This window comes from Pelodiscus sinensis, chromosome 6, assembly GCF_052426305.1.
Source record: "Pelodiscus sinensis isolate ZL-2025 chromosome 6, ASM5242630v1, whole genome shotgun sequence".
Taxonomy (NCBI): Eukaryota; Metazoa; Chordata; order Testudines; family Trionychidae; genus Pelodiscus; species Pelodiscus sinensis.
Window position 1 is genome coordinate 81663002 of NC_143057.1, and position 12441 is coordinate 81675442.

Here is a 12441-nt window from a genome sequence, read left to right on the forward strand (position 1 = left end):
CTGAAATCTGGTAGCCCCCTGGTTAAGAACCACTTGTTTAGTGCAACCATTGGGTTCTCATAGTGGGCTTGCTCTGTAACTTGAGATCCTCTGTAACTTGAGACCATTGCTCCTTGTTCTGCCATCTGTCACCACTGAGAACTGCCTCTCTCCATCCTCTCTGGATCCATAAGTATCCAGCAGAGCTTCTTGTAGGTTAGTTACACTATCCCATTTCCTTCTTTTCTTAAAGTAGCCACATACAAATGCTCTTGGCAGGCTGAAGCACTGATTGAAAAGTAACATTGGTTACTTATTCTAATTTTGCAATTGCCTGGTGTAAAATATACACTACATGCACCATGTACTAGACGAAGATTTTCAGTTACCTCTTCCAATACTTTGCTGGTACATATTGTATCCACATTTGTGGATCCATTTGAAGGATGTGTTTTTAGAGGTTGTATATTTTATAATCAGTCTAGTGAATAAATTGCTGAAAAATTATTAAAAAGTGTTATTTGTTTTCTATTGTATCATACTGAACCTAACTCTTCTCTAATGCTTTACAAACTTATACTGCCAAAACCTCTCCATAATAAACCACTCCCAATATCGAGACAAGTGCAAAGTATGGGAAAAGGAGGAATTTTATATACCTTCAAGTATTTAGCTGTGTGATACAAAATTATGTGTTGATCCTACCTGAAAACAGAAACTACAGAAAGCACCACTGCTACAAAAAGTTTGAAGTCACAAGCTGGGCTTCCTTTTACGCTCTTCAACATGACTCAGCAGTTGGTTGTCAGAGCTTGCCATGTACTTTTAGGGTTCAAGATGATGAAATTCAACAACTTGAAAGACAGCACTACCCTCTTGTTTCCAGACAACAGTTTTGTCAATCATGCCACTGTCAAATACTGTTATCAGTCAATGAGAGTGCTCAATACTGGGGGGGGGGGGGGGAAGAGGTGAGGATGCAGTTTTGTGTTGAGGCATGTTACACCTAAGATGCTTCTGGAAAGTGCTTGCATGGCCCCACTCGCAGCACAACTCCCTATAAGGTACAAAGTCAGCTCTGATATGCCCATCACTACCTAGTTATTATTGTTTCTGTAATTAACTGCACAAGCGTATCAGTCAGGTGGTTACTGGTATTTACTTCCAATTGGGGTTTGTTTGTTTTCTTTGGCTTTAGTAACCTGTACTTATGCACTTTATGGAAGCTGACCAGCTAGAAGCATAAGCTAAAGTCAGGTCCAGACAGGCATAGTCTAAAAATGCACTAAAAGGAAAGCTATTGTGTTGAAGAACAACCAGGGAAGTTATTAGGAAAAATGCAACTACCATGATAGAAAATTTAAACATTTAATATATTTTTTAAATAAGATTTTAAGACAATATATAAATATAAGGAGGCATTTAAGCAATTTGTTCTTCTAGTGATTTACCACAAGACATCATACATTCTAAGGCAGCAACTAGACATGACTTGGCCCAAAAGAGAGCCCTGTGCCTATGTTCTTAATTCAGGCTGTCTTTCAAACTGAACCTCTTGATTACTACATAATTTTCCTTCAAAGTTTAGGACAGTGTCTTATAGATTAGAGTTCTGAACCAAACTAAGATTGTGATGAGACAGGGATCCTTAATCACCCTTTAAGGGACCCTTAAGCACTTTTAAGGTACATAGAAATACTTGGCATGTAAATGCTTTAGAAATTCAGATTTAAAACTGAACACATCAAATTGGAATTGACACCCATAGTACACCACTGAAAAGCAAGATCTTCCATTCAGATATATTTTGTGGCTCTGGATCCACTGTCGTGCAAAGCATTAATAAATCTGGGATGGCATCTCAAAGCTTTGCAGTAGAGTATAAGTGACTATCCAAGTGTCATTGGGGATAGTAGTGAAGCTGCACAATTGAGGTTTCATATGTGTTTGGCATTTTGTTTTTTGATGAAGGGATATGTTCATAAATAACACTTTGACGGCTCTGCTGATCCAAGAGAAATAACCACCACAGGTACCTGAACACAAGCAGACCTATAGGACTGAGAATGTCTGGTACACAGAATACTACAGCCCAGATCCCCAATCTAAGAAGGAAAATCATGTGACTGAGATAGTTGAAAGCATAAGGTCTAAGACCCAATGAGCACAATTAGAGAGGCTAGAGTGCCATGGCCTGAATCATGACAGCTATGTATCAGCATTTTTTCCAATAAAACATTCGTATGCTAGATTACCTTTTCTCCTTAGGACACCTTCATTTAATCATCCCTTTAGGTTTTTAAGTGATCACCATTTAAGGGTGGGGGTGTTTCTGGAAAATTGTGAATATACAGGATGTGATACAGCAACTGCAAACCAGTTAGTTTACTCAATCCAGACTGCATGGAAGTGGATGCAATGGTACACATGTCAATGGAGTTATGCCCAGTATGCTAGGGTTGACTTTGGCTTGAAGAACCCAGCTTTATCTTCCATTTATATAAACCAGTGGATCAACTCAGAAGACAAATGATGTTTAATATTGTCTGATAACCAAGAGCAGTTATCAAAAATTAACAACTTTTGGTATTTTTACTTTTGGTTTTTGTGTTCTAGGGTTCTCTAGAATCTCTTCATAATCTGCACTCATTCCATAGGACCATCGACCAACTGTTACTGCTTGATCTGTGGAGCAAGAGAGGCGAAAAAGATCATGTAAAATTCTTTCTTGCTGTAGTCTAGATTTTCACTTTGACCATCTTTGTGGCTAAACCACTGGGCCACATCTTATCAATCAGGAGGTCTTGAATTTTAATTCTCCCTGCACACTGAGAACAAGAGAGATAACATGTATATGATAAAGACATATACATTTAGTAGTGATGGATGAAAATGTGCAAGATCCTGGTGAAACCAGCTGAATTTGATACTGAAATTGACAGCAGCTTAGATCTATTCCTCCTGAACAGTTTAATATTTGCTACTAGGAGAGTGCATTTTTCCAGCCCTCTTTATAGCTCTCACCATTACAACAGAATAATTTGTCTTTATATTTTAAAATTTTGACACCTAAGATATATTTCCTTAAATCTTACCTGAGTTCTTGTTTTCTGGACAATCTTTTTTAAAGTGTTCCACAGAGCCACAAAGCCTGCAGCAGCCTCCTATTAAGAAAGGAATATGCAAAACTATTTAACAGCTGGAAATAATATTTGCTTTAGCTTTATGCATAGTTTCATCATTTGTCAACATGTTATAAAGACTGGTTTTCACTTGAAACAAGAAAATTTAGATGTTAAAAACAAATTCAAAATATATACCTTTACAAGGTATAGCACAAATTAAGATACAAATTTTAGTCCGTAGAAAGAATTTTTAAGTAAGGACTTGTAATTTGATCTCTGTGCCTCAGTTTCCTCTCTTACATAGGGTTAATTATATTTACTTTCATTTGTAAAGGCTCATACTCAAAATATACTGAATATTTGAATTATATTTTCCTAGAAATACTGAGGAGTACCTATTTGAAATTCTGACCCTCTTTACTTAGGAATAAGTTTTGTTCTAAGACACCAGCATACACCAAATACAGGCAGTCCCCGGGTTACGTACAAGATAGGGACTGTAGGTTTGTTCTTAAGTTGAATCTGTATGTAAGTCGCAACTGGCGTCCAGATTCAGCCGCTGCTGAAACTGACCGCCAGTTCTCACTTACATACAGATTCAACTTAAGAACCCCAAGCGTCCCCAAGTCAGCTGCTGCTGAAACTGATCAGCGCTGATTCCAGGAAGCCTGGGGCAGAGCAACTCTGCCTTGGGCTTCCTGTAGTCAGCGCTGGTCAGTTTCAGCAGCGGCTGACTTGGGGACGCCTGGGGCAGAGCAGCTCGGGTGCTGCTGGGTTGGTCCAGTAGTGCCCAGAGCGGCGCTGCGGGACCAACCGGCAGCGCCCCAGCTGCTCTGCCCCAGGGTCCGGCAACAAAAGCCTGGTCTGCTGGGGGGGGGCACACTAGCTGCGTTCCCCCCCCCCTCCAGCAGACGAGGGACACGGGGAGCAAAGCCGCAGTGGCGCGGGACCGCGCCGCGGCTGGGGCTTCGCTCACGGTGCCCCTGGTCTGCTGGGGGGGAGGGAGGGACGCAGCTAGTGTGCCCCCCCCCCAGCAGACCAAGCTTTTGTTGCCGGACCCTGGGGCAGAGCAGCTGGGGCGCTGCCGGTTGGTCTCCAGCAGACCAGAGGCACCGGGAGCAGCTTTTCTCGCCCCGGAGGTTGAGGTGGCGGATCGCTGCCTGTGAGCTCCGGGGCGAGAAAGCCCCGTTCGTAAGTGCGGATCCGACATAAGTCGGGGACTGCTTGTACTTCTGAAATTAATGGGAGTTGCATAGGAATGTCTGAGGACCAAATCTGACCTTTAAAATGGCAACATCTTCTTGGAGACCTCGCTGATTCAAAAAATATTAAAAGTAATTTTAAATACATTTGAGTCCTCCTACTTATCAAAAATAGCAAACTGATTGTAAAAACTGAGATAAGTTGCTGTGTGAAAGATCCAAAAAAACTAGTTGATTAAACTGAAAAATGAAAATTAAATATACAAAAAAAGGAATTATCAAATTTAAAAAAAGATTTAATTTTAATCCCTTTCTTACATTAAACATTTTCAAACGGAAACATGATTTGAGTTTATCACTTTTCCAGAATAAAGGTTTCACTAAGAACTTTACAATTACCAGTGTGCCTAGGGAGTGCATGTTTCAGATCTGTGTGATGTTGTCACAGGACGCATGAATTGCACTCCATAAGCACAAACTAAAGGCAGAGTGTCTGCCTTTACTTAGATTTCCTTGTTCTTTTGCAGTGCAATCACATCACATACAATTTGGCTGTGTCTAAACTGGCCAGTTTTTCCAGAAAATCAGCCGCTTTTCTGGAAAAAACTTGCCAGCTGTCTACACTGACCGCTTGAATTACCACAAAAGCACTGACTTCCTACTGTACGAAATCAGTGCTTCTTCCGGAAATACTATTCTGCTCCTGTTCAGGCAAAAGTCCCTTTTGCGCAAAGCTTTTGCGCAAAAGGGCCAGTGTAGACAGTTCAGATTTGTTTTCCACAAAAAACGCCATTTTCGCAATCAGGGCTTTTTTATGGAAAAGCGCTTCTAGATTGGCACGGACACTTTTCCGCAAAAAGTGCTTTTACGGAAAAGCGTCCGTGCCAATCTAGACGCTCTGTTCCGAAAATGCTTTTAACGGAAAGCTTTTCCATTAAAAGCATTTCCAGAAAATCATGCCAATCTAGACGCAGCCTTTTAGTCCAATAACGACTTCTGTTTGGCTAACACTTATGGACTATCTGAAGAGACTTGGGAATACAACATAAAATGGGGGGAACTGAACATCTGATTTAGCATTTAAAAATGACTCTGTCTCTTTAACCAAAAGAGCCTTTACAACTTCCTCCCCACAGGTTTAAAGTGTATCCCTTTCTCCATGTGTATCTTTCAATGTTGTGCATTTAAATACAATGAATCTTTTTGCTCATAGGACCATTGGACATTTCAAATTAAATTTAGCTCCCATGTTCTCCTACTCATTCCGCTGATGCTCAGTTACTTGAAGACATACACCAGACACTCTAGAGTTGCCATATATTTTGTGTAGATAAAAGTACAGACAAGGAACTCTATTCACTACATTGTCTAGTTAGTACCTGGCAGCTGTTACCTTGTTCTTTGCTACATTTAACTACCCTTATAAGAGGGCAAATGTTTGGTTTACAGCAATAATGATACTTACCTTCAGCATATAGGCCTTTAGGATTATCTGGACATGACCTTGACAGATGCCCCATCTCGCCACAAATAAAACATTTTGCATATGGAAATTCCCCTGTAAGATTTCAATGTTCTTCAATTAAGATGCATATTTAACCTACACAACAAAGTTATAGATAATATCACAGTGATTTTACAAAAAAGAAATCAACACTGTAGTTATGTTGAACTACTTCAACAGGTAATGCATGCCCTCAAAACTGTTAAACTTTGGGTGTGTCTAGACTACTGAGTTTTGTCGACAAAAGTGGACTTTTGTCGACAAAACTATACCAGCGTCTACACTACCGCTGAGTTCTGTCGACATAACGTCGACAGAACTCAGCAGTTTTGTTGACGCTGGTATACCTCATTTTACGAGGCATAACACCTTCTGTCGACAGAGTTCTGTCGACAGAAGGTGTTATTGCCTTTAGGATTGCGTCTAGACTACAGGGTTCTGTCCACAAAGCAGCTTGCTTTGTCGACACAACTCAAAGAGCGTCCAGACACATTGTCGACAGAAGTTTTGTCGACAGATACTGTCGACAAAACCCGGTAGTCTAGACGTACCCTTACTGACTAAAAATGAAACTTTCTGTGATCAACAAACCCATACAAAAGCTCCTTCTTTAAAAGAGAAAAGCAGATGTTAAAAAACATACCAAGAGCTGGATCAACTTTTGCTCTACACTTCGTGATTTCATGCTCTGTAGATCCACATCGGTAACAGATTCCAGTACCCATATCCTGACTTTTAAGTGCAGCTGGGCAATCAGCAAGTCCATGGCCAGGCTTCCTGCAGTGGAAACATACCTTGGAAAATAAAATGCGAGTTACTAAATTAACCAGGGAAACTCATTACATGTTTTGCTGTGTATTTTTATAGCCAGAAATATTTTAAAAGGATACATTTATTGCTAACACCATACAATTAGCATTTATGTCAAACAGAATTTTCTTTTTTCTAAAACTGCTTTTTATAGAGAACACCAGAAAGGTTTACACTTTGGAATCAAGGTAAGTTTTGGCCCTTACATCTTTTAAAATAAGGTCACACAAATGCCCAATAAGACCTATAATGATCTCATGGTCTAAAATTTAATAAGTGGCACTGAAAGCAAGACCACAAAATCCCAGTCTAATAAGCACTTTATGAATCTTAGACCAGAGGCCTTAAGGGAAAAATTCCTAGAATATAATGGGGATAAATCCAAGTTACCTAGTAAACTACAAAATAGTTGCCACAGGTCCACACCTACAACCAGTGAGATGATCAATCTCCAATATTATAGGCACCGTTCACCCATCTATAAGATTACACAAAATGTAGGAATTGCATATTACACCTTCACTGATCAACATTTAATCATTACAGAAGGAGCGCATCCTCTCAAAAAGTAAATTTGGTACATTTTGAAGATTCCAAATAGGGGATAATCTGAACATTAGTTACACTAGAATTCTGCAGACTATAAGACTTCCCTACAAATATTTGCTTGTTGAAAAAGCAGTGTTTTTTACTTGTATTACTTTTACCTTACTCTTAGAATACATTTATGTCGTTTAAAAAAACGAAACAAAAATTTGGGCTGTTCAGGAAAATTGGTAATGGAAAAATTCCATATTTCTAGGTCAAATTCAAGACAAGTTTATACAACTGACTGCTACATAGCTAGTAGGTAAGAAACCGGTAACAGAACAAAGATGATAAAAGGCAAAATAGGACATAGATCTCACCATGGTGTTTTTCTTCATCTCTTGTCTCTTTAATCGTCTTCCCTCCCGACGCTTGTCTTTCTTGAGGGCTGTTGCTACTTCTTCCTTCACCTCATGGCTGTCAGCTGCTCTGACCTTTCCATTATGTAATACCTGTGAGTTCTGTTTTAAGTAGTCCATGAATCCATTAACATCTTCATTCAAATAGTCCTTTTTCTTTTTATTCTTCTTCTTCACTTGATCATTCTTTAAAGAAAGAGTATTTGAATAATTTTGCTGTTTATTCCTCACTGTTCCACTGGTAGATCCATTTTTCAGATCTTCCCATGGAGTAGCATCCAGAGGCTTTTTGCTATGTGTGATATTTGTACGGGCCCACCGGGTCATGATTTCTTCTGGAATATCTACAAGCCTTTAAAACAAATACTGAAGGTCACACTTGTTCTTTTGAGCAGGGTACATGACTTTTTATCAGCTTGCACAAAATTTAGTACAATAGGGCTGAATTTAAATTTGGGATAGAGGCTATTGAGAAGCACTACTCTAAAAATTTTTAAAATAAAATCATACAGAATCACCTCATAAGTCATCAACCAGATAAAAACAAAATTCTACATTTGTATCTCAGCTTGAGAAGTCTCTTTTCTCAAGCATCAGGGACCACTAGATTACTATTCTACTGAGTGGGTGAAGCTAAGCCACCACATTTTTATATAATCTATACTTTTTTTTCAGTCAACTTTGGGCGAGATCTATGCTTAAAATGTAGCTTGACCTACCTACATTGTCCAGAGCTGTGAAAATTTTTGCACATTTAGTGCCACAGATAGGTTGGTCTAAATGCTGGTGTACACACAGATGAACCAACAGCATGGCTTTTTCAGGGACCTAGATACAGTCTATGCAAGAGGTGAATTAACTATAACAGGAAACCCCCTCCCATAGTCATAGGAGTTTTCTAGGCTTCTGCAGCATGGCTCCAGGGTTGTGGCTGTGTCACTACTGCATAACCCTGGCCTACAGTACTATGTTTACAAGGGAGCTAGGCCCACACTCATTAGAGACACCAGCCTCAAGACTGTAGTAGGGATGTTAAATTGTGAGTAATCAGCTAATCCAGTAGTCGATAGAATTTCCACTGACTACTCCATTAGTCAAAAAGGGAGGAAACTGCAGAGCTGCAGCAGGGTTAGCTCCCAGCCTGGGAGCTAACCCTGCTGCAGCTCTGCCTTTTAAATGTATTAAGAGCCATCTACATCTTATTACATCTAAAAGGCAGAGGCATAGCAGGGGACCCAGGTGCGAGACAGGAATCAGGTCCTTCCCCCACCCCAATAAATTTTAAAAAGCAGAGGTGCAAGGGGGGGGTGGGGGGGGAGGAGAGGAGAACTGGCCATGAGCCAGGAATCAGCTGATTCCTGGTTCCCTCCTGGTCCTCCCCACTGCACTTCTACCTCTCCTGCCTCCCAGATGTGCTGGTAGGAATCAGCTTTTAAGTTGGCTCCCCCCAGCACTTGCTCCTGTTCCTCCCTTGCTGTCTCTATCAGAGAGAGGTAGCAAGGGGTGGGGGAAGCGACTAGTTGAGTCACTACTCAACTACCTGATAAGCATATGCTTATCAAGCAGTCAACTAGTTGTTCACATCCCTAGACTGAAGCCCCGCTCTTCACTCTGTCCATGCTTTGTTACTCTGTCCCATTCTGCCTTTCCTCCCCAAGGCCCACTCCTCTCCTTTCCTTTCCCCGCTGTGAACAGTGTCTCTGGGACCACATGGGGAAGACACTGAGCAGGGGCAGGGCCTCGGGTCCACAAAAGATAAATCTAGTTCTGCTGGCCTAACGCACTAGTGTAGTCCCCACTCCCAGCACACTCCTCCCCAGGTACCTGGCTGTGCCACCTTCCCCAGCCTGCAGACAGGGCTCTGAACATGGAACTGCTTGCCAGAAGACAGAGCATTGGCACTGCCACCAGCCTACCCAGTCCCACATGCACGGATTCCTCTCCAGGAGTTACATAAGGTACTGGACCCACCCTCGTGATAGGGAGGAAAGCAACCTCATCAGCAAGATTATCAGTGCCTCACACCCTTCCCTGCACCAGAGGGATGCAAAGCACAGCAGACCTGAGGCAGTCATGGGGCCAGGTGAAACGGGGGGGGGGGGGAAGGTAACCCACAGCCACCATACACCCAGGACCCCACAAACACTCAGCATGGAATGAATTGGTATGATTCCATAGCTGTGCAAAGATTTGACCACACAGAACATGGGGGTTCAGCCAGTGTAAAACAAAACCATTGAGGCAGGAGGAGCATATTTCCTGAAAGGAAAATGGGACACTGTGCAGGGCTGGCTCAAGTTGTTTCCCTCCCAGCACAGTTCTAGCCTGTGCCACTGACCTAAGCCCCCTTCCCTACATGAGAGATAGGCAGAGCTCAGCCAAACAGCAAAGGACATAATTAGACTGGCCACCAGCACAACAGAGACCCAGAGGCAAACGGGGAGAAATAGCGTCTGACCCCATTGCAAACACTACCCAACATGCTTCTCTGCACTTCCCATCACTCACCAGAAGTGGAGCTGTGCCAGTTGTGGGTGGGCTAGGGGCTGTTTTAACCTAGACTGAGTGACTTAAGGTAGGCCTACACAAATCACCAGAGGTGCACTGCCAGGTCCCGTGCTGCTAGACCAGAAGCCTCCAGTCCTGACACCACAGTGGCCAGTCTCAAAGGCACCTGGCAGTGCACCCCAAACTTGGTGCTCCTGAGGAGGTCTCAATGCAGGATCCTTTGTCCTGAAATCAGAAGATTTGAAGTTGGCCTGTTTGGACCAGGGGGATAGGATGTGTTGTCCAGCAGGGCTATAAGTAGTTGTTACAGGGAGCTGGGAAAGCAGCAGCCATGCTGGCTCCTCTTGTTCACGTCCGTCAGCTTCATGTGGTACAGGCTATGGTTTAGGACTTAGAGCTTTGTCTGCAAATTTAGCATAATTAAACTGGAGAGAGCAAGGAGCGATCCAGCATACAAAAGTCAATGTTTACTAACCTCAGCAGACAGCACTAGGGAAAGATGCTCAACAGCTTACTGGGAACCTTTGGAAAAAATAAACCAAAAACAAAAACACAAAACAGGAATATCTTTGTCAATAACAATATGAAAAGAAAATAAACAGGTCCAGCTGCTCTTTGCCTTCAGATACACATTAGGATGTAAGTAATTGACTACTTGACATGCATAAACTTATCTGGTAGCTGAGTGGAGTATTTGACTACTTACTCCTGCCCTCCCCTTGCTGCCCATACAGAGGGCAGCAAGGGGCAGAAGGGGGTGAGCAGGAGCCAGTGCTGGGGGGAGCTGGCTTAAAAGCTGGCTCCACCAGTAGAGTTTCTGTGGTGGTGCCTGCCCCCCTCCTCCTGCTGCCTTTATGGGGGGGGGCCGCGATAAGGGAGGCTGCTCCGCCCGCAGCCCCTGTCGGCAGGGGAGGAGTAGGTGGCCTCTGTGAACAGGGGCTGCTGGACCTGGTGCAAGTTGGGACCAAGCAGTCCTGGCACACGCCAGCCCCAAAGCACCGCGGCTCTGCACAGCGGCCCTTGTCGACTACTCCTGTAGCGGGTACACGCTGCACCGGCCACGCGATTAGCCCAGTGCCCCCAGTGCCACTCACCCGCTACCCCATTCTCCGCATCCGCCCAACCCAGCGGCTGCCCCGGGGGGGCTGCTCTTACAACAGCCGGGGGTATTTTAAGCGACCGTGCGAGCAGCCGTTGGGGCAACCGTTACGTAGCCGGACCGGATGCACAGAGGGGCCAGGCCCGGCTCCGCGCGGGGCGGGGGGGGCGTAGAGAGGTTCGACCCGACTCCGCGCGAGGAGGGATGGGGGAGAACACGCTCACCTCGCTGTCCTCAGCCAGACCGCGACTTCCGGGGGGCGGGGCTTGAGGGGAAGAGGCGGAGTAAGGGCGGGGCCTCGAGCCCCACGTGTGCAGCCACGCGGCGCGCTCCGGAACCGACACGGGAGCCGCGCGCCCCCGGCCTTGCCCCGCTGGCCAGAGCGCGCATGTGCAGGGAGTCACGCTGCGCCCAGGGACGTGCCGCGGGGGCCGCAATTCTTAGGCGACTGGCAGAATTTCTGGTGCCTTGGCGGATCTTGTAACCGTTGTGGCCATGCAGCCGGGCCCGCGGAGCTCGTGCTCGCACCGTGCGGGTCTGTCGGTGCCCCGGGAAGCGTCTGCATCGCGCTGCCGGTGGGCACAGGACAGAGCACGAGGTCCTGGGGATCCCGATTCCTCCCTACGCACCTTTGCAAAAAGCATCTTCGCACTGCAGCTGTGCGATGCGGCGAGGGACCCAACCGCGCCTGTGAGAGCTCCCTCCCCTGGCCCTGCTATGGAAATGCTAAGTGAAGGCGCTTGCCGCGCCATCTGTGTGGTGTCAAAGCTAGAATTGCATAGAAGTCCTTACCGCTCTAGTGTATGAGCTTGGAAAACAATCCAGTTGTGCTACTAGCTGACTAATATTATTTCCTGGTTTTTGGGGGTTTGCTTAACTGCAACGCCAATGATCTCAAAAAGGAAAAAACGTGGGAAAGTTCTCTCAAAAGTTTTCCATATTTCCATGATTCTCGGCACTTAAGACTTTTTATTTGAAAAATCATAGAATCGTAGGGTTAGAAGAGACAGAAGGAAGTCATCGAGTCCAACGCCCTTCTAAAAGGTGGGCCAGCCCCAACTAAATCATCCTAGCCAGGGCTTTGTCAAGCCAAGACTTAAAAACCCCTACAGATGCAGCTTCCGCTACCTCCTTGGGTAATCCATTTCAGAGCTTCACCACCCTGCTAGTAAAATAGTTTTTTCCTAATAAATATTTGCCCACAAAGAATTGTACTTTTTGCTGTGCTTATTTTATTACTAGATTTACCTGGCATTGCTCAGGTCCA

General features: G+C 44.2%; 1 protein-coding gene across 2 annotated transcripts; it reads right to left on the bottom strand.

Moving 5' to 3' along the window:
• Positions 1 to 1331: 1331 nt before the first annotated feature.
• On the bottom strand, positions 1332 to 11527 carry ZCCHC9 (zinc finger CCHC-type containing 9). 2 transcript variants are annotated; one of them, XM_075932207.2, is made up of 7 exons: positions 11399 to 11527; positions 10551 to 10597; positions 7529 to 7919; positions 6454 to 6604; positions 5772 to 5864; positions 3075 to 3143; positions 1332 to 2664 (listed from the first exon to the last, which is right to left on the bottom strand). In XM_075932207.2, the coding sequence occupies exons 3-7, from the start codon at positions 7892 to 7894 to the stop codon at positions 2546 to 2548; spliced, it is 798 nt and encodes a 265-aa protein (XP_075788322.2). In that variant the 5' UTR covers positions 7895 to 7919; positions 10551 to 10597; positions 11399 to 11527; the 3' UTR covers positions 1332 to 2545. The 2 variants fall into 2 exon arrangements, with proteins under 2 accessions (XP_075788322.2, XP_075788323.2); XM_075932208.2 differs by lacking the exon at positions 11399 to 11527 and adding an exon at positions 11170 to 11267.
• Between the last annotated feature and the right edge of the window lie 914 nt (positions 11528 to 12441).

Excerpts from the sequence above, each read along its gene's own strand:
- ZCCHC9 (XM_075932207.2), bottom strand. The coding sequence starts at position 7,894 with ATGACCCGGTGGGCCCGTACAAATATCACACATAGCAAAAAGCCTCTG. Across the intron at positions 5,865-6,453 it reads AAAAGTTGATCCAGCTCTTG|GGGAATTTCCATATGCAAAA; the intron begins GTATGTTTTTTA and ends GAAATCTTACAG. Across the intron at positions 2,665-3,074 it reads TCCAGAAAACAAGAACTCAG|ATCAAGCAGTAACAGTTGGT; the intron begins GTAAGATTTAAG and ends CTTGCTCCACAG.